General features: G+C 37.0%; 1 protein-coding gene across 1 annotated transcript; it reads left to right on the top strand.

Annotated features, from left to right (window-relative positions):
• Positions 1-496: 496 nt before the first annotated feature.
• Positions 497-22,066, top strand: LOC140758641 (myosin-2-like). The gene is made up of 24 exons (XM_073094882.1): positions 497-1,436; positions 3,011-3,112; positions 3,189-3,332; positions 3,441-3,591; positions 3,683-3,710; positions 3,842-4,007; positions 4,137-4,200; positions 4,333-4,346; positions 4,430-4,514; positions 5,053-5,156; positions 5,298-5,436; positions 7,536-7,654; positions 7,752-7,904; positions 7,988-8,077; positions 11,000-11,077; positions 12,502-12,660; positions 13,236-13,427; positions 15,369-15,574; positions 15,663-15,795; positions 18,691-18,820; positions 19,222-19,368; positions 19,455-19,570; positions 20,483-20,695; positions 21,150-22,066. Exons 1-24 carry the CDS (start codon positions 948-950, stop codon positions 21,600-21,602), a joined length of 3,675 nt encoding a protein of 1,224 aa, XP_072950983.1. The 5' UTR covers positions 497-947; the 3' UTR covers positions 21,603-22,066.
• The last annotated feature ends 213 nt before the right edge of the window (positions 22,067-22,279 follow it).

Raw genomic sequence — 22,279 nt, 5'->3', positions numbered from 1 at the left:
TTTTAGTAAAGCTAATGAATGTTGGATACGGATATACTTGGAATAAATGTTTACCTACTTTTTAAGGTAATATAAATACATTTCTATATTTAAGTCAAGAAAAAGACAGAGGAGGTGGTGGTAGCGAAAGATTAACTCCCTAGAAACGTGCACGTCCGAGATGCACGCGTCATGCGGACAATTTGCCCGACAAATTTAGAAGGCTGTATCCTGTTTCAACGTAGACAGCGAGGTCTGCCTAATCATAATAATAATGCTACGTTTGGGGTTGTGGGGGAGCACTAACCGGAGGGTAATATTGTCATTTAAACTGCACGGAGGTCGTCGTTTCTGGACGTTACAGACGCGCACCTGCCGCTTTAACATCCAACGGTTTAAACTGACCACGTAATCGAAAGACCGGTTCATCTCCCTCCCCCCCCGCGATGTAATATTCGCGAAGTTAGAGGACTTTATCTAGACCTTTGTTAGTCTCCTTAAATCAAATAACGGGAGACAGGGGGAAGATAATAAAAGGGAAATTTGAATCTCCGGGGAAGCAATTCCTAGATTTTCCAACTGCCCACCTCGCCAACGGACGCCAAATTATTAGCATTAGGTTTTGTTTTCTTGGTCTTAATTCTTTGTAACTTATTAACACCCATTTCCCTTTTCCTCTTGGAAACGTAGGTTTCCACCCTGCCATCTTTCGTAAAGATCGCAGCTTTTTCAGTCGCTTTGCTGATTCTTACTTGACCGGGTGGTTTTTTTTGGGTTATATCGATACTCACTGTAATATTTATGTTATGAGGAATTGCTGCTTTTCTTATTCAATTCTGATATTCTTCGTGTGCGAGCTCTTAAGAGCAGTTGTTGGAAGTATTTGAGAACAGGTTTGATTTCTAGGGTGTATGATGAGAAATTTGTGGTTCTAGATTTATGGTTCCGTGAATTCGGTGTCTGGAGAGATGTTCTCGGCCTCCGCAAATGGTCATTTGGGGCTTAGGAGCTCCCTGGAAGTCATGCTGGATACAATCGGGCAGAGGGAGGAGCAGCAAAAGGATATGCCGCCGGCATTGCCAGCTCGACCCACCTCGAGAGGCCGCTTGCCCACTTCGAGAAGGTCATTGCCCGTAGGTCTTAAGGTTGAAAATGGTGCATCCAAAAGTTTAGTAGTGGAATCTCCGAAGAGGGAAAAGAAAATAGAGGATCAGGCTTTGAGGGAAGAAAAGGAGATCGTTTTCAAAAGTGGGATTTTCGGAAGCAAGAAGATTGCTAAGGTGGAGCAGCCGGAAGAATCTCCTTATGCTAGGATTCTGGAATTTGAGAATTCTGAGGAAAGATCAGAGGATGCGGCGGTTAATGGAATGAGCTCTCCTGCTGTTCCCTCGTCTTTGGCAGTTTCACTTGATGCAACGTTGAGTTGTGCTGAAAACATAGATTTCTTTCTGAAGAAGGTAAGGATGTCTGTTGAGATTTCTGTCAGCTTTTAAATGCTTATCTCCTTTCATCTATCCAGAAAATCAGCCAATTTTTTCCCCCTATGTTATGAAAGAAGCTTGTAATACTTGCATTTACTGGCATAAGCAAGATAGTTCCGGTGCTTTCTGGGCTTCAGTATAAATCAACTTTAACAACATTAGTATACTGGAGAACAACCTCTTGTCATAAATAAGCATATATATGTTTTGTATGTAGAACAAGAGTAGAGGAAATATAAGTACCTAAATAGTCTTAGCCGAAACATCCTACAAAGTGTGCTGAAATGGACTGTCTCTGTATATATATTTTCTTCAATACCTACAGACAAGTGTTGCTTTTCATGGAGCGGCATTCAATGTCATCTCAATTGATGGTCAGATTCTCTGTTGATAATTTACTCTAAAGGAGCTCAAGTTGAGTAGCACAAGTGAAATTCTTTTTCCTTGGTGTGCCTTCTATTTGTATGTTCTCATACGTTACACTATTTGGACTATTAATCAGAAGATCCCGCATATTATAGTGAAACATCACATGTTTATTTTCTGTTAAAGTTGTTCTACTACTTTGAATCTCTCACTTACTTCTTTGTCCGGAAAGGAAAACAAGTGGTTCTATTACTTGAAATCAAGTCTGCTGGAGAGAGTGACTCATATTCTCAGGGCACCAAGGGCTGATAGACAAAGGGAAAGTTGCCTGAAGGGGTGGAGCACTGCAGAGCCCCCGCTGTATGATATGGTCTAGTTTGGGTTTGTTTTCAAAGTCTTAGTTTGTTTTGTTGGACTAAGCTCCCATGGATGTAGGTAATTGTGAAACAATGCAAAATTAATGTCCACCATTCTCATTGCTACGCTCTAGATCTAAGAGTCTTTGTAGTTATCTACTACAATTTAAGGGCTTACAGAGCTACAAACTGCAGTCCGTTCTGTAGACACCTAGTGCAATAGTCCAACAAGTTGATTTTTAAGTTCTTTTGTAAGTACCTCATATTGTCCTCCTTTATATGAAGCTAATTTCCTGCATCTGATGTTAGTTGTCCTGTTATATAGTTTCTCAACATAATAAAAGACTAAGGATGATTGAACAGCAAGTAAGAGATGCCTGCTGCTTAGACAGATGCCCCTGGAAATCAAGGCAATTCAGACATAACTAAAAGATAGCATATCGAACAACAAAATGTATAAATATTCTTTTAGTCTTTTACCACAACCTTAGCCAGTTGATATAGAAAGTTCAGGATGACTGCATAGATGCTTAGATCCATTTGCATGGCCATGCTGAAATTTGGAACAATAAGCACTTGTGCAACTATTTCTGATATTGATATTTGATTAATTGTTAACTTTCTGTCTAGCATCAGGCGCAGCTTTTATCTGCTACAGTTCTAATATTTAAATTCATATGCAATATTTGATATGCTCAGCAGAGTACTACCACAGTTTTAATTACTATTACTCTCTTAGATGTTAACGGATTTTAAATTTTGATTCCTCTGTTTAGATTGATTAATTTGCTTTTGTATTTTCACTAGTGTTGCTTTAATTTATTTCAGAAGTTACGAGTTTGGTGTGGCCTCCAGAATGTCAAGTGGGAATTAGGGAGTATCCACTCAATTTCAGGAGATGATGTTCATGTTTTGCTATCTGATGGCAAAGTGCGGTCCTTAGTCTGCAATTTCTTATATAGGCATATATTAGATCAAAATACTTATTTAAGATTCTTATGCCTAGGTTTTGACAGTGTCCTCAGCAGATCTGTTACCATCAAATCCGAATATCCTTGATGGCGTGGATGATCTTATACAGCTTAGTTACTTAAACGAACCTTCTGTTCTACACAGTCTTCAGTATAGATACTCCCGTGATCTGGTTTATGTAAGACTGTCATTAGCAGGCCTTTCCTTTACTTCCTATTGGCTTATGGCTTATTCAGTATTCAATTTCTTCCTGTTTTTCTTAGTTTGCTATGTTTATCTTTTGCAGACGAAAGCAGGACCTGTTTTGGTAGCAGTCAATCCGTTTAAAGAGGTGCCTATTTATGGAAGAGATTATATTGCAGCTTATAGGCAGAAAGCTGTGGGGAGTCCACATGTATATGCAATAGCAGATACTGCTTTTAATGAAATGATGACAGGTAGATACTTGACTCCTATGCATTATCATGCATCTTTCAGTTGGTGTAGATTTGGTACAAAAACATCTTATACAGTACTTTTTGGTTGTAGGTGGGGTGAATCAATCCATCATCATAAGGTACAGTATTTCTCTTAAGATAGGACTGCTTGTTGTGCCTCTCTATTTATCTCTTCATTATTAGCTTCTGAATTTGAATTGGTTATTGATGTAATTCTGAGTCATTTGATAACATCTGTGCTATATTGCAGCGGCGAAAGTGGGGCAGGAAAAACTGAAACAGCGAAAATTGCAATGCAATACCTGGCTTCTCTTGGGGGTATCAGTGGGATAGAACATGAGGTTCTGCAGGCTAATTCTATACTAGAGTCATTTGGAAATGCAAAAACTTTAAGAAATGACAATTCAAGCCGATTTGTGAGTTCCTTGATGCATAACTTATAATTTTGTTGCAATATTTCGGATCAAGAGACTTGTGAACCCCATAATTTGTCTCTATTATTTTCAGTAATCTAGATAGCTTCTGTTCTCTCTGACATAATGCAGGGAAAGCTAATTGAGATACATTTTTCTGCAAGTGGGAAAATATGTGGTGCTAAAATCCAGACATGTAAGCATGTTTGGCTATTTACTTCTTCAGTGAAAATGTACAAATATACAATGCATTTTTTTGTAATATTTTGAGTTAATACAAAGTTCTTTTTGACATATCTCTTGGCCTAACTTCAATATGCTGGGACAGTTCTACTTGAAAAGGTACCCAATCTCCAACTTGTAATTAAAAATACATTAGTATATGATTTTCCAAAGTTTAAGAATCCTTAATTTTGTATAAGCAGTCAAGGGTGGTTCAAGTTGCATCAGGGGAAAGATCATATCATGTTTTCTATCAAATTTGTGCTGGAGCTCCTCCCTTCCTTAGAGGTGATCAAAATGTTATAGTTGTATACTCGCATTTCAATTGATAAGTGCTTTTACTTGGTCCAAATATTAGTAAGCGTGTCAACCAGGATAGCCAGCTTGCAAGTTGCTATATCTTTGCTCGTTTTTTTATCAGTTTGAGGTCGCCAGTTTATGAGCATGCCGAGTTCGAGCTCATTTAATAAATAAAATGAGCTCGAACTGACCTCAGCTTGCGCAAGCTTGTCTAGAATTAGCTCATGCCTATATATGCAAGTATACTTTTTATATTTATATACATATAGATATAGTTGTACAGTCCTCTACATTTGTATGCATGGACAACTGTATTTATTAAAGATGGTAACATCTGTTGTTGACCCGTTTCATTGTGTGAGACCAGGTTCTGATCATGAGAAGAAGAAATATGTCCTATTTTTCCTGACCTGTGCCAAGTCTATTTTGTCCCACACTGGGAAACTGTGATCTACTGTCAGAAGTTATTTGTTATATCATAGATCTCCCATTGTATCATACAGCAAGAATTGATCTTTTTCTGCAGAGCGATTGATTCTTAAAGCAGCCAACGAGTATGAGTATCTGAAACAGAGTGGTTGCTTGAAAATTGTTGGTGTTGATGATGCTAAAAGATTCCAGATGTTGATGGTAATTTCAATTTTCAGGATCCTGTTCCTGTTTGAACAAATCTGACCTGACGACTTTCTTGCATCATTTGCATACCTTGTCCTCTAGTGCTGCTCGTTTCGTTTTTAATTTTGTTCTTTCTCGCCAATTGCATTTCTCCAGGAAGCACTGGATGCTGTTCAAATATCTAAGGAAGATCAAATAAAAGCGTTTTCCATGCTTGCAGCAGTCCTGTGGCTGGGAAATATTTCTTTCGCCATAACAGATAATGAAAATCATGTGGAAGTTGTTCCAAATGAAGGTACTGAACTGAGGTTTTCATTTGCTGGAGCTCTATGTTCATGGTTTTGTGACTTTTGTCTATTTCCACATGTTTGTCTTAAAATTTGTGAACCCTTTGTTTTTTTTTTTTTTTTTTTTTTTGATGTACTGTTACAACCTTTCACACAGTCAGCTTGTGTAGCTATTTACTCTTGTCATAGTAAATTATAACTTAATTCACTCTTATGTATGGAAGTTAAGAGTGTAGATTAAAGGCAGCGATGACATTAAGATCATATCTTAACAGGGAATCAATTCAAACGTGTAGCCACAAATATTTCATGCCAAAGGCAATGCAAATACATTATAGTATGACATCCTTGTACTATAATATCTATAGTAAATGTTGCACAAGCAAGGAAGTCATCCCAAATCCAAAAGATAAATGCAAGAAGAAGCTGTAAGCCTAGAAGGCTAGGACCTTATTAACTGGAGGACATTTCAACGGCTATTTCCACCTACTGGTTGGATTGGTGCAAGGCAATTATCCTTTGCCACTTTAGGTTTGCCCATGGACTTTTTTAAGGTTATTATGGAAGGAGAGGAACAGTAGGATTTTCAAGTCTGAGGCACATACTCCTATGTGATCTCTCTTTCTGAGATCTGGTACTAATGGAGCCTGCGCTTTCCCTCAGCTTCCCTTGTAAACTTTGACTCCTTCCTCTTCTCTCTGTAAGTTTTTGGGCTTTCGCCGGATTTTTTTCTTCTCTTCTTTTAATAAATCTAACTGGGCTAAGCGCACTTGTTCTCAAAAAAAGAAAAAGAAAAAGAAAGAAACTTTAGACCTTACAGATATATCCATATTGTAGGCATCTTTTAGGTTGAAGCATTCTTATTAGTTTCTACCAGCATTGTTGTGAAAAGCTGTTGCATAGACCGCACACGCGACCATGCATTTTATGGTGCTAGGTAGTAGAATTTTGTGGTCCTTTAATGTGGCCCAACCACATATAGGCCTTAGATGTAGACCACAGATCGCATATGCGGATGCATCCGCATATACTTCATTTGCATAGACTGCAGATCTGCACATGCTCTATTCAAGCTTGGCTCAAAATTAGTTTTGAACCTAATCTAACGCATCAAACCTGAATTGATAAGTTTCAATTTGAGCCTATTTTGAGCTCGACCTCCAAACGAGCTGCTTGATAAGCAGATTCAAGCTTGAATCAAGCTTTGAATCTAATTCTAATTCGAACCCAACAAGAGATTGGAACTATTACTTTATTGTATGAAGTATGAACTACAGATACTGACCGACATGGCATGACATATGTCACGGCACTTGCCAGTTGTGTCACAAGAGAGGAAGAGAAAAAGAGGAGAGAAATAACTCACCTTCACTCTTTGGCCACGTCGTCGCCCGTCGTTCGCATGTCGAAGCTCATCGACGAAGGCATCCCTCGCATCTGACGCGAATGTCCTAGCCTGAGAAGAAAGAAGGGTTCGAGTGGGTCGGGACGGGTTGAATAAAAACTTAAGTTGCGAACCCAAACCCAATTTGACTTGACCCAACCAAGCCCTTCTTTCTCCTTGAGCTAGGGCATCTGCATTGGATGCGAGCGGGGTCTTCATTGACAAGCTCCGATATGAGATTGGTGGTAATGAGAAGCTCAATGACGAGGCTGCTGGCGATAGAAAGCTTGACAACGAAATTGACGGCAAGTGAATCCAACTTGCAGGTATGCCGTTGGCTTGGTAAATGCTGATCAACACGGTTATCATTGGTATGAACCATTAGATCTTGATCCAATGGTTCCTATTACTGTATATATATTATCAAATAAAATCAAGCCTTATTGAGCTGGCTTGTGATCAAGCTTGGCTCAAAATTCAGTTCAAGCTTGACTCTTTTCAAATATGAGCTGAGCTTGATTGAGTTGAGCTAGAGCCGGTTTGATAACTTTGACAGCCCTAGTCGTAATGTTGATCTCTTATTAATGTGTCTATAAGGCCTTCACGTTGCTAGGAAGCTTAGCAATGAACTGTCAGGTCCAATATCGTTTTATTTGATTGTGTAAGTCCTCTCATTAGAGGAAATTTAAGGCAATTGATTTTGGTCATGTTGTTCTTTTATAGGATTAGCTACCGCGGCAAATTTGTTGGGCTGCAAAGTTCCTGACCTGATGCTAGCTTTATCAACTCGTAAAATTCAAGCAGGCAAAGATGACATTGTCCAAAAGCTTACGCTACTGCAGGTGAAGTTAGTTTATGTTATACCTCGATATCCTATCCATCCTAAGCATATCTGGTAGTCTTTATGGCATGTTCCACCTTTGTTTTCCCTTCCTGCAGGCCATTGATAACAGGGATGCACTAGCAAAATCAATTTATGCCAACTTATTCCATTGGCTTGTTGAACAAATCAATAATTCACTTGAAGTGGGAAAATATTGTACAGGGAGAACCATAAGTATTTTAGATATATATGGATTCGAATCCTTTCATGTACGTATTACGCGATAGTACTTGTCTGCTGCTGGTTTCTTGATCAAATTTCCCTGTTGAAGAAACACTTTATGCTGCTGCAGAAAAATGGATTTGAGCAGTTTTGCATAAATTACGCTAATGAGAGACTGCAGCAGCACTTCAATAGGCATCTATTTAAGCTTGAGCAGGAGGTAAGCATCTTAATATATCATGTTCTAATTTCTGGTTTGCATGGTGCTAACAGCTTTAAGCCAGTTTAAACGAAGCCTTTCAGGAATCACGTCCCAGGAGGAATATATTCTGTTAGATGATAATATAACCATTAAATATATACCCTATCAAGTATTTTTTAATTTGATGTTGCTTTGGATTGAGCTTCTTTTCCAAGACATTAATTCTCAAAGTTAGCATTGATGTTCTTAAATTTCACAAGTTGGAAAGATATTATTAGATTAGAATTGCCAGTGTTTAGTCATAGTATTGGTTGCACATTTTACCACAAAATTCTGTAATGAATGATCAGAAAGAGTATTGAAGATGTTGTACATGAGATAAAAAAGATTAGAATACAAAACTATAAAAGGTACTCAGGACTTAAAGAATGGTGCATGCTATTTAGTCTATAGAGCACTAAATTAATGATTTGCCAGTAATATTATATGAGATAGAAGAAAATAGAATATAAGCAGGGATACATTCAGTCAGTTGAATTTTATGCACTTCTACAGAAGCTTCCTTGCTCCTCCTGATCAGCCATCTGTCTTTCTTTATCGGAGAGTGTATTATGTTATTGAGTACAGTTCTTCCAAGATTTTGCTTCCTTAATATTCTTAGTACTTAATCGGTTATTCCTAACTTCACTCATTCTGATTTTTAATCTCTTTTGCTTGATTGGATTTTTTTCTTGTGGTATATGATCTGTATCTTGTATGTACAATTTGCCTACTTTCAAAGGATTTGGTTCACCTTCTACAGTTTATTTTACTAGGGACATACATCATACTCACACATTCTTATATTATAGTTCCATATCCTTGTTAATGTTCTCTTTTAAGGAATAGCAATTTTCCAGCATGAATGGCTGTCAATTATTTAATAATTACTGGGAAAATGCCTTGAAGACATGAACTTTTCATCTTTTCACTTACTGAATCATGATATAAGGGCAGAAAAATCGAAGTAAGAATCATGCAAACTTTTCAACTGGGACTTCATGGGTTTACATGCTCAAAAATTTGCAGATTGATCCAAGTCTCCTTTACAATAATTCAGCTCGATCAGTTTAATGTTATCTCTCCTCTCCTCTCTGCACTACCTGAAGTTCCTTCTCCTTCCCTTCTCTACTTCCGTATCCACATGGAAGATCCTATCTCTTTCTCCTTCTGTGGCGAGAAGGTTTTCCATGTCTCCCTCAACCGACATCTGTTGCCCTGACATAGGAGGCTATAGTTGCCATAGTTGTCAGTGGCCTGCTTAAGCTCAAATATGGGGGAAAAGGCAGAGGCTATCAGTGGGGAGAAGGGATTCAGTGAAGTTCTTGCATATGGGGACCTTCAGGGACATGGTACTATGATGGTCACTAGGCCAGTGTCATTGTTGATGACAGCAAGTGGCCAAGAGTTAATAGTGTAATTGAGCTAAGCTTGATTGAGCCCATCTATGATCATATTTGGAGCTTATTTTGAGCCAAGCTTGAGCCTTAGCTAAGTTGTTTGATAGCAATAATTCAGATGAATTCCGAATTAAAAATTAAATCATGCTAGGTTCAATCTCGTTTTACACGGTTTGCATTGGATTCAATTGACTATAATTGGAAAAGCTTGAAATTTGAATTTGAACTAAGATATACCACTAAATCAAGTTTACGCGTAGGTACATGCTTCTGGGTCATACCATGGATCCGAAAATTGACCGGTCCCGAGTCGGATTGGCTGATTTGGGTTCGGATCGACCATAATTGATCCCGATTAGACTAGTTTCGATCCGGTTTTGGTCGGTATTGGTTAGTTTTGGTCAGTATCAACTAAAATTAATTTTTTTTAAAGATTTAGGTAGAATCTAATTCTTTTACATGTGCCAGATAGTTTCAGTCAGTTAACCCTTCTGGCTTGTCTACACCTTTGTAAACTCAGATGACTTTTTTTCTTATTTTTTTCCTTCTTTTTCACCCACTTTTTAACCCACTTTTTAACTCATTTATATTATTGCTATAGAACAATAGTATAGAAAGATCTCTCTCTTTATATTGTTTTGCAGTAATAATTTAGGAATATAAAAATTTATTAATTCAAGTCGAAATTCATTACTGTATTAAGTGAGTTTTTTCTTTAGCTTCTAAAGTTCATATGTGACTAATTTTTGTTTTTGTTTTTCTGTTATTTTTTATATAAATTTTTTCTGCATTTTAAATAATACTTAGAATATTACGAAATTAAAAATAGTCTGACCCAATACGGACGGCCCATACGTATTGTTTTTCTAACGGTTGATCTTGATCCCAATCTCGATACCGAGTTTTGGAACCTTGGGTCATACTTATTTTTATATAGATACATTCATGCTGTATGTATTTCGAGGACTGTTTTTTTCCTTTCAAAATTCAAGCAGCTTCATTATTTCCTGATTGGCTTGAACTATTTTCGTGCCTAAGAAATAAATTGGGCCAAGCTTGAGGCTTCATTGTTTTGTCAGCCTTACCGATGAAAGGGTAGAGGTCAGGTCTAGGGAGCTTCGCCATACTTGATCCTCGTCATCAGTGAATGAGATGGAAATAGAGGGACTTTTGTGTGCTACTGGAATGGAGAAGGGGATAAATAAGGGACTTGAGGCAGCACGCGGGTTGGGGGGTGGGGCTGAGATGATTTTGTTTGACTGTTGCTAATTGACAACCAAAGTCTCAGTCCGTTGCTTAGCCATTTGTACGCTCAAATCAGTAAAACTCCCTGGATGACACTCTAAAAATGTGACACCCTTTTTTTTTGTGTATGTAGGTAATATGAGCCCATGACATTTTAACTTCATCAAGAATATGGTGCTTGCCATTGGTGATATTCCTTTGTAAGATGTTGCATTCTAACATGTGTTTCTGTTATTCATGAGTCCTCTTTTTGCAGGAGTACACTGAAGATGGAATTGATTGGACCAACGTTGATTTTGTAGATAATGCTGATTGTTTAAATCTCTTTGAGAAGGTTTGTTTTGGAATGCCGCTGTGACACTGTCTATATTGTTAAATGCTGACAATAGTTATGCTGATCTTATCTAATTCTTTTACATGTGCCAGACAGTATAGATTTTGTGCTTAGAAATTCAAAAGCAGGGCATATTAGACATCAGTAACTTTAAGTTGTCACTATTGTATAAAAGGCTGAAAAATCCCATGCACAAGATGACAAACAAGAGCTTTAGTCCTAGTCATAATGCAGACCTCACAAAGTGGTTCCTGTAGGGACGAGTTACATTTCTATCATTTCCACTTTTCTTTTGCCCCAGCTAAAAGATTTTCATATTTGTAATAATGTATAGATACAAGAGTTAGCATATGAAATTACTTATCCTGAGTTTTCTTAATATTGGATATGATGTGAATTGAATAGAAAGTATACCATCTGTTTTGTATATGTAGAAATTGATTGATATCACTCACATCCCAAGAGATACACATAGAATTTTGTCAATTTAACACCCATCTATGCGAACTAAATAGAAGTTATACCATGTATATCTTGGCATTTTGCTCACTGAAGATGTAAATTGACATCTGCAATCACCTTTGGCATGCTGCTAGAGTTAATCTACTACTGTCTTTATTTATATGTTTGAGAAAAGGGATTATACAAACCCAATTTTAGATAAGATGCTTAAATCAAACTGCAGTAGAGTATCCACATCTGGCTGAAGTTACTCACAGGAGCTGGATAAGATGACAATATCACCATTCATGTAGTTTTCACCCCTTGGTCCTGTTCAGCGATTTATAAATCTAGGCTGGCCAATATCTCTTCGGGATCCAGTTCTTGTCAGTGTCAGTAATTTGTAACTTCATGTACTTGCATTTTGGTTAACCTTATCTTGGAACCGAGAGCTTAGCCCTTTTAGAAACATTATTGTTGCTCCTATGTTCAGTTGACATGATCTTTTTGAACTTGCAGTATTTTGTACTTTTCTGGAAGCATCAATTTATTACTTGGCTTCGAACAAGCAAACATAACGTTCAAGCTATCCAACTAATCATTTGAGAACACTTTATGCAGTATCAGTGTCTTATTTGGATTATAAGAAATAAGTTACTCCTTATATCCTCTGTGATAATTTCATAGAAAATTCTGAGTAATGCCAAAAAAGTACAGATGGGATAAGGATTTCAGCTTGGATATTATTAGGGAAATTTTGAAAAGTTGCGAGTATAAAAACTCACTGATAAATTGGAATGAATTTCTTATTATGGGAGCAATTTGCTTGATAGTAGGCTTGTAGCCTGATTGCATGGTAGTGATGACTTATAGGGTCATGATGTGCTATATTTGATTTCTACCAATGATTCTAAAGCATCAGACAGTCTTCCATTATTGTCTTTCTATGTACATTTTGTGATTTTGCTTTACTTGCATGACAGAAACCACTAGGCCTACTTTCTTTGTTGGATGAGGAGTCTAATTTTCCCAAGGCGACAGATCTAACCTTTGCCAGCAAACTTAAGCAACATTTGAGTGGTAATCCCTGCTTCAAGGGGGAAAGGGATTGTGCTTTCCAGATTTTCCACTATGCTGGAGAGGTCAGACATTCCATGGGACTTCTTCTACTTTAAGTTTTATTCCTTCCATTTAGTTTTATCATCTTTATGCCTTACAAGTACCATAGCCATTACACTTGGACACTAATTGAGGCCATGAGGCCAGGTTTTTTTTTGTGTGTGTGTGAGCGCATCAGTTCAGGCTTTTCGTAAAGATATAGACCTGTAATTGAATTTATTTATTAAAAATATTTCCCTGCTAATTGAATTGGTTGGATTTTTGAGATACCGGAGTTATATAGTTGTTACTATGTAATATTTTTGTTCCTATATTTTCCAGTGAAACTCTTTGGTCCTGTGGTTTTGAAAGGAGTAGTGAAAAAAATCCTTAATTGACCTTGTTCTTAGTAATTAAAGGAACCATTTAGGTAATCAGCATGTAATATAAAGAAGTCAATTAATAATTGAATGATGGCTACATTTTAAAGGAATGTTTTGTGCTTTTGTTGTCACTAACTGATCCTGGACATATCCCTTATATAAAGACTGCTTGATAAAAGTTCTACTTGGTCAATGCTAATACCCAGTTGATTCTTTCGCGAATTTGTTGGTGTCAGGTTATGTATGACACAAGTGGTTTCTTGGAGAAGAATAGAGATCCATTGCTTGCAGGCTCTATCCAGCTACTAAAATCATGCACTTGTGAACTTCCAAGGTTATTTTCCTCCCAAATACTTAATCAATCTCAGAAGAAATCCGGACGATCAAGTGCTGATGTCCAAAAACAAAGTGTTGCAACAAAGTTTAAGGTAATGCCTGTACATGAATAAGTACCTATCCTTTGTTGGTTGATATTTTTGTATAAAATCTGTCAGTTAAATGGTTGTATATAGTTACAATTTGTACATGCAAGTTCATTTCTGGACGTAACAAATCATACACTCATTTATGTGTCTATTTCTTTTCTTTTATCTCCATTTACTGATTTCATTCACCATCCGTATACTTATTTGACCTATTTTCGTGAGATCATGTGAAACGTATTTGTTTGATTATGCCTTCAATACTTTAGAAAATTGAAGGTGTGTCACTAGTGCGTTTGTAGTTTCTATTTTGTATTGTTTTGTCAAACCAACAATTATTCCGCCTCACAAGTTCCAACTGGATTATCATTTCTCTGCCATCCACAAGTATGGCGAGTAGATATTGAACCTTGAAGGCTTTAATTTGTCAGGAATTGTAAGAATGGAGAAGCACTTGATCTTTTCTCATTAAGAATAAGTATAAATACCAAGGTTCTCAAACTCGGTATCGGAATTGGCCATCCGGAAAAACGATATATATCGGTCATATTAATTGTATCGGCTGTATTAGTCGTCCTTATTGGATCAAACTATTTTTTAATCATAGAAATTCTAAATATTATTTAAAAGTACGGGATGTTTTTTTAAAATTTAGAAAAATGATAAGAAAATCATAATTATTCACATATAAAGTCTAAAAGCTAAAAATTATATTAAATTATTCAAATTTTGATGAACACTGAGTTGGCTCTCCCTTTTTATCTCTTTTCCTCCTTTTTTTATTACTGTCAAGGCAAATTTATTTTTTTCTAATTTTCTTTCGTTTCTCACTACCTTCTCTATCTCTTGTTGCCACAAGGTAAATTTTGTTTTTAGTTCTTCTCCTTCTCTCTCTCCTCTTTCTTTCTCAATCTCTCTCTTCCTCCCTCTCTCTTATTGTCGCAAGATAATTTTTTTCTTTCATTTCTTCTCTCGCTCCTCTTTTCCTCTCAATCTCTTCCTCTCTCTCTTTGTTACTCCCTCTCAATCTCTTCCTCCCTCTTTCCATCACTCTCCACTCTCTCTTGCCTTTTTATCTCACTCTCTGTTACTGCAGCAGTAACAGAGATTGAAAGAGAGAGAGACGAGAGAGAGAGAGTGGAGAAAAGAAAGAGAGGAATAAGAAGAGAGAGGGAGACGCTAGAGGGAGAGTAGAGAGAAATGAGAGAAATGGGGCACCGATGAAAGAAGAAATGAAAAAAATTAGAAAGAGAAGAGAGATAGAGTGAGAGAAGAGAGAGGGAGAGCCCGTATCGGGCGGGATTGGCTGATACAACCAATCTCAACCCGATACTGATCGGGTATTAGCCGATCCGACTGATACCTGACCGAAACCAGTTGGATCAGGATCGGTTGAAACTTGTATGATAAATACATGTATACATAGAGTAGGTTATCCCTCAGGTACAATATAGGAGTCTATATATTAACACACCCTTTAAACTTAAGGTGGATCAAACACAAAGGAGTTTGTCAATCAGATATTTAAAAGGTGGAGTGAGATGCGACTTAGTGAAAAAATCAACTACCTACTCTATAGATGATATATGAGGAAGATTGACAGTGTCAGCTTGATGTTGCCTAGAAGCTTTTTATGGTGATGTGTTTTAGGTCGTATGTTGTTGAGTCATCCCTTCATTATGATTACTTTGAATTTATTCTTCCAACATATCTTGGGAGTACTTGCAATATTGGTATGATACATTAAAAATTAGTGATGAATTTCTATATCTACTGTGGTATCGTGTCTAACAGTACATGTAGTCTTGTAAAAATATGCAGCAAACGTTTAATTAATCCATAAACAGATTCTTCCCTGAGAATAACGATATATTTCTTTATCTGCTGTAGTATTGCTTCAATCCCACTTCCTCTAGTGAAATCTTATCTATTTGTCATATGCTCTAGGCTCAACTGTTTAAGCTGATGCAGCAGTTAGAGCACACCACCCCTCACTTCATTCGTTGCATCAAACCAAATAGTAAGCAGCATCCTGGCTTGTATGAGTATGATCTTGTTCTACAGCAGCTTAGATGCTGTGGAGTACTGGAAGTAGTGCGAATATCAAAGTCAGGCTACCCAACTAGGATGACGCATCAACAATTTGCAGAAAGGTAACTACTTTGTACCTCATGGATTTCCAATGTATGATAATTTTGTTTTAACTTCAAGTTTTAGTGACTTGCCCTTTTTTCTGCGTAGATATGGATTTCTTGCTTCAGAGAGAGCATCTCAAGATCCACTCAGTGTTTCAGTTTCCATACTGCAACAATTTAGTGTTCCGCCTGAGATGTATCAAGTGGGTTACACAAAGTTATTTTTCCGCACAGGACAAGTAATAAACCTTCTCCACTTCTTTAGTTTGCGTTTAATCACATGCCTTATTCAACATTTATTTGCAACTTGTTGGAGTTTTCTTAACAACAATCATATTATAGGTCTGTCCAAAAACTGAGTAGTGCCAAAATTTGCACAATGTTGCAACTTGCAAGTTGAACATGATGGTTGTTTTCATTGATTGCATGCCAGTTGGAACAAGTCGACATGTACCATGCTAGTGAATTGTCAACATCAATAAAAGGAGAGGTGCTGATTTGTACCAAGTGTCTTCTCAGCAACTAGCCATAATAGAATCTAGATCAAGATTTTAAAACTCAGTATTGTGATCAGAATCAAAATCTGCCGTTAGAAAAAATAATATATATTGGTTGCCCATATCAGATCGGACTATTTTTAATTACATAAAATTCTAAATATTATTTAAATACAAAAAAATTAGAAAAACTAAAATAAAAATTAATCATATATGAAGCTTAAAAAGAAGAAAAAACTCACTCAAAACTGTGGTGAATTTCAACTCGAATTTGATAAATTTTTATACTCGTAAATTATTATTGCATAACAACAGTGAAAAGAGATATCCCACTTTTCACTATTTTTTTTGTAGCAGTAAGAAATGAGAAGATAAAAGGTAGGTGAGAAAGAGAGAGAAGATGATAGGAGGAGAGAGTATATGAGAGATGAAGGGTAAAACTGAAAACTTGAAAAAAAGGTAGCTAAAGATATCAATTAGTAATATCTCATAGGTTAAATACATTTTAGATTTGACTTGAATTTAAAAAAAAAAAATCTAATTTCGACTGATACAACTGAGACGGATTGGACAATCCCAAATCGAAAGTAGTCACTAGATAGGTTTTGAGTTTGGATCAAGATCGACTGATTTTAGGAACCATACTCTAGACTTGTAAGATGGCACGATGGACCAAAATCCTTGTTAGAGGGGCAAATTTAAGAAAAAAGGCATATAAAAGCCGATAAAACTAATGATATTCTCTGAGGGTCTCATAGTTTGTAGGATAGGATATACTGGCAAATTGCAAAGAAATGGAGACTCAAGCGCTTCTAATTCATGCCAGAAGTCTCGCATATAATTGTAAATTGGTCTATAGATTTATCACCTTGTTGAGCGGCTTGTGCATCAGACAAAAGATGATATTCGCGAGCACCACTTAGTTCAACAAAGCGGTATTGAGGATAGCTCCAATGATCCGTCATAAGTAGTAAAATGAATAATATCTAGTTGAAGAACCTTATTGGTCGATGTAATTAGGTAGGCTCTAACATGTGGATCACGAGCCTTCCAAGCAACATATTCTTTAGTTACTTGTCCTTTCTCATCTAGAGCACTAGAGGGCACATGATTGGATATGTCAAGATGACTCATGAGATCACGACCATCAAGTGCACTGTCTACCATTGCGAGAACAAAACGGCTAGCAGCAGCTATCACAAACATAAAATCGGCGGATGGAGGAAGATAGTCATGAGCAGAAACCATAACGATATAGATATAGGGATGTGCAATGACAAGAATGTGCAACAATCACAACTGTGATAATCTACTCCTTACAATTTATGCTTGTATACCTGAAAGAGCCTTTGATAATCTAGCAAAGAACCATCTTGCACATCAATGCTGCTGGACAATTGATTGAAAGGAAGAGAGAAAGGAAAACAGCAATTATAAGGAGTTTGATTGGAAGAAAAATAAACTCGAGAGCTGTTGGGAGTCATATGGGAAGTCTTGTGCAATGCTATGCTGGAGTCCAATGGCAGGAGAATAGGAGATCACGTGAGAGGGATTTCACCATGGGAATAGGATTTCACACAAGATAAGCCTGACTGGATTGGTATTTCACTAGCAGGAAAGAGAAGCCTCCTATGCGCGATTATGTTGTAGGAGTCCAGCCGGTTGGAAAGGCCTCCATGTGTGTGGATTAAGTTGCTGAAGTCCGACAGGATCATAAATTCCTCCACACAATTAAGTAGCTGAAATTCTAATCGTGTGAGAGATCAAATCGGGAAGACAGTCCATGACAGAGGGAAGTCTATGCTGAACTAGGAGTCTGACAGCAAGAAAACAAAGAAGCCCTAAATAGACTCTGCTATCATGTTAAAATAGAATTCTCTATCTTCTATCTCATTAAGGAGAGACCTATATACATGTACATGAGGTATATTAACCCTCAGTCATAATGTAATTTATTATACATCTCCAGCCAGCAACACAGATTTTGCAGAAAATCCAGATATTGTTGCACATACTTTTATTATTTCCTAGCCTACATTTTTCCTTGCTAGATGGTTGTGCTAATACATAAATACAGTTTCTCTGAGATCTTCCCTACATTTGATATTTCATTAGCTTTATTACTCTCTGTCTTTGCAGCTTTCTGATAATTCAATTATCCTAAATGAGCAGTTAAATATTCAATACATTTCTTTATTTTTTTGCCATAAGAAATTTATATACAGCAATTTTGTATTCCCCTTGTCATTTTTTTATCTTTACTCTTGATAGTCCAAATTTGATGTACTTCTGTAGTTTCCCTCCCCTCTGATTGTTCAATTATTTTCTTGTAACCTTCCTTTTGAGCTGAGTTTATTTCAGTGTAGAAGTGATATATCTGGCCAGAATAACTTTTTTTATTGTAATCATTACCACCAATGTGACTGAATGCTTTTAGCAACAAATTTGGAGTCTGCAGGTCTTCTTTTTTTCTTCTTTCCTCCTTCAATCAGTTGGTACTTTCCTCTTTTTAATAGTAGTTCTAGGATTCTATCTTTCTGGCATTATGGAATCCCTATCTTCCATGATGTACTCTTTTTTCTCTTTTTTGTGCTGGATAGTATTTTAGCATTTATCATGTTTGTTGACTTTTTATAGGTTGCAGCATTGGAATATGCCAGAAACCAAACACTTTGTGCTATTTTTTGGCTTCAGAAGTACTTTCGTGGTGTTTTAGCTCGTAGAAATTATCAAGGACTGAGGAAAGGAGCAACTACATTGCAGTCATGTAATGATTTATCTTTTCATGCTAATACACACTTTTTTTGCTAATTATAGTTTGGTTAATCTTGTTCATATATTTGTGGCATTTAATTGTCCAGAAATCTAGGCCTAAAGTTTTCTAAGAAAATCTGCAGATATTCAAAATGAGTCATTTCTAGACACCTCCCCCCCCCCCCCCCCACCCGCCCCCGCAAGCAAGAAGTTTCTCCACATCAGCTCGAACACTCTTTTTTTTTTCCATAAAATGTTCTTTTAGTTACCTTCTCTTCTGCATCATATGTCAACAAGTTTAGTGGGACATGACAAGCTCCATATGGAGACTTTTTCCTCTCAGTTTTGAGGGAAAAAAGCTATGATTTATATATCTTCACCTAATGTTGCTATATTGAAATCTATGCTATATAGTTGTAAGAGGAAAAAGAGCAAGGCTCCAATTTGATTTCTTGATCAAGAGATGGAGGGCAGCTGTTCTTGTACAAAAACATGTTAGAAGATGGATCGCTAAAAATCTGTTTGTTGATCAGCAGAAGGATATTATCCTTTTGCAATCTGGTAATGCCTTGTCACTCGTTAAAACTTAGAAGTACTGCCAGGTAATTATATAGAATCTATGTCAACATATTCAATGTTTTGTACAGTGATCCGCGGGTATTTGGTGAGGAAGCAATTTAAGGCTCTGAAATATCATCAGATTTCAAGGGCCACTGATGTCGAAGTTAAAAATGACATAGACAAGAGTCTTCCACATATCAAGGTGCCTCGTATGAATTCTATTTTTTCTGTTAGTGTTATGCTTGCATATCTCTACATCTTTTTTTTTAAATTTTATATTTAAAGTTCCTTTTATTTTTAATTAAGAAAAATATGGAGCACTCTGTAGTTGTAGTTGGCAATTTGATGGACTATGAATTAGGAAAATCTGTTGGTAAGACTTGCTGCTTGCATCTAGAAATTCATAAGTTCAGATCATGAAACAACTACTTGAGAAATGAGGATAAGTTGTTCACATTCCTCCCTATCCCTCCATAGGTGAGAGTCTCCTGCACCTAAATCTCCTTTCTTATAAGTTACGAAAATTTCCTGAACCATGAATTTTAGTTTATGATCACTTAATGAATGTGCTTTAAAATTTACTGGTCACTGGAAGCCCCTGCTAGAGATGACATGATTACAGTAGTGACAAGGGACTAAGGCATTAAGCTACTTGTTCTGTTGAGATGGCCACCCTTCTTTGTCAACCAATTCTTGGTTCCAAGAGTGGATCTTGATGAGTACATGGACAAGAACTGCATTTCCGAGTTCAGTGTGCACAAACATCAGTAGGTTTCATGTCTCTGTGGCTGGATACCTACAACTAGATTCATCACTTCAAATTCAGCTTTTGTTAACTGGAACATTGTAAGTCTGCTTCTAGTTGTAGTTCTTCAAAGGCATGATACAATTGGTAGAGACATAAATGTAGAATCTAGAAGGGCCTTTCTTGAGTTATTGCACAAGTCACGACAGCTCTTTTAGTCATTGAAATTATACCTGTCAATGAAATCAGATCATAATTCTATATAACCAAAGCTGTTAATTGTGATAGACGACCAGCTAATGCATTTAATATAGAAATTTAGGTACATACATGAAAGAAGAATTTTTAATAAGAAGTGTTCAATATCAGGAAATGAGTGAGGAACATCCTCAGGTTCAACCATCAGTTTTGGCTGAACTTGAGAAGCGGGTGTTGAGAGCAGAAGCAGCACTGCAGGAAAAGGAAGAGGAGAATGCTGATCTGAAGAAGCAAATTGAACAATATGAGAGGAGATGGTCCGAGTACGAGGCAAAAATGAAGTTCATGGAAGAGTCATGGCAGAAACAGCTCTCTTCTTTACAGGCATGCTTTATGGATCTTTTTGGGTTCTTTGCATATGTGAAAATGCTGTTCTTTTTTGGGCATTTTAATTGGTTCATAGGGAACACTCTCGTAATATTCTTTTTGTATGAAAAAACCCAATATCTTCTTTTCCTTATTTACTATGAGAATTGTATTCATTAACAAGACCTTCACAGTTCATTGAGGATCTTGCGTTGATTTTCATCTTGCTGAACTGTCAGGCTTGGCATTTAGTTATATCTGGAAAAAGGGCAAATCCAAGTTAGCATTCCTTGTTAGATAAGGAAGAGTTTTTATGTTTCATTCTTATGGCGAAAATTCTGAATGAGAATATTTACTGCTGGTGATGATCGTCAACAATTTCCTACCGATCATAATATTGGCAATGTTTTTTATGCTCATTTACCCTCTTATATAATTCTACTTTACCGGACATTAGGATTGCAATGTGCAGGCGAGCCTTGCTGCCGCCAGTAAGTACCTTCCTTCTGATGATATCCAACCAGCAAGGCCTGATGCTTCTCCAATTTATGGGCACTATGACTCTGAAGATACAATGTCCGCTGACACCCGCACACCTGAAGGAACACCACATAACCAACCCAATGCTTCTGGAGATGGAGTGGTAGGAAATTCTGATGGGCAGCAGACTGGAATCAGCGACCTCGTTAAGGAATTTGATCAGCGGAAGCAGTTCTTCGATGATGATGCTGCATCTCTTGTTGCAACAAAGTCAGAGAATTTGGGTTCTACATACGAAGAGATTCGGAGACTAAAAGCTCGGTTTTCTGCATGGAAGAAAGATTATAAAGCTCGGTTAAGGAAAACAAAGAGAGCACTTCAGAAGCTTGGCAATCATGAACAGAAAGCACACAAAAGATGGTGGGGCAAGAGGAAAGACAAATGACAATGTTTCGTCGACTGAGTTGTCTCCTTACGCTTCTCATGCATGGTGGCTGTTTCATAATTTTCCACAGGAGATCGGCTTTTTCTCAAGGACTTGAAATCAAGGACGGGACTTTCAGCAAAAATAGGACCATTCTGCTTTCTCTAGAGAAAGCATATTATGCATACGAAATACCCACATTTCTCATCTCAGCCATGATACAGAGATTGTATATCTTCATAATCTTCTTCTCCATTTCCTTTTTCTAAATTTGCCAAGTAACATAGAGTTAGAAGATGAAAGAGAGGAAAATATAGACGGATACTCAACACTATCCACATCCAAGTAATTGTAGTGTAAGCATGTATAGAAGAAAATGTTGTCAAAGCAAGGGAAATTACAACATCTTCCTTTATGATCTATTGCTTAACTTGGAATATTATCTATTGCTTTTTGTCATTAGGTTAATCCATTAGTTTGATTTAGTGTGCTTGACTCCATACCATGCCATTTGTGTTTTTGACAGATTGAGGAAAAGCTAGTGAAAGGTTTGAAATTACAGACCATTGTGTTATTTGATTTTGATCTAAATATGCTACTATCTGTCTCGCAAATCTTTACTGTCTCATGCTTATTTTTTTCATGTAACAAAGGTGCCTTCTTCTGAGAAAGACATACCATCATAAAGCATTCAGTAG

The sequence above is a fragment of the Typha angustifolia genome, chromosome 4 (genome assembly GCF_048772165.1).
Source record: "Typha angustifolia cultivar Huaian chromosome 4, ASM4877216v1, whole genome shotgun sequence".
Classification (NCBI taxonomy): Eukaryota; Viridiplantae; Streptophyta; class Magnoliopsida; order Poales; family Typhaceae; genus Typha; species Typha angustifolia.
The sequence above is the reverse complement of the archived record's forward strand: the minus strand, read 5'-3'. Positions and strand labels throughout refer to the sequence as shown.

Bases quoted from the DNA above. Each gene is read 5' to 3' on its own strand.
- LOC140758641 (XM_073094882.1), top strand. From the start codon at position 948: ATGTTCTCGGCCTCCGCAAATGGTCATTTGGGGCTTAGGAGCTCCCTG. The intron at 13,428-15,368 runs GTAATGCCTGTA...CATATGCTCTAG, and splicing joins GTGTTGCAACAAAGTTTAAG to GCTCAACTGTTTAAGCTGAT. The intron at 20,696-21,149 runs GCATGCTTTATG...TGCAATGTGCAG, and splicing joins AACAGCTCTCTTCTTTACAG to GCGAGCCTTGCTGCCGCCAG.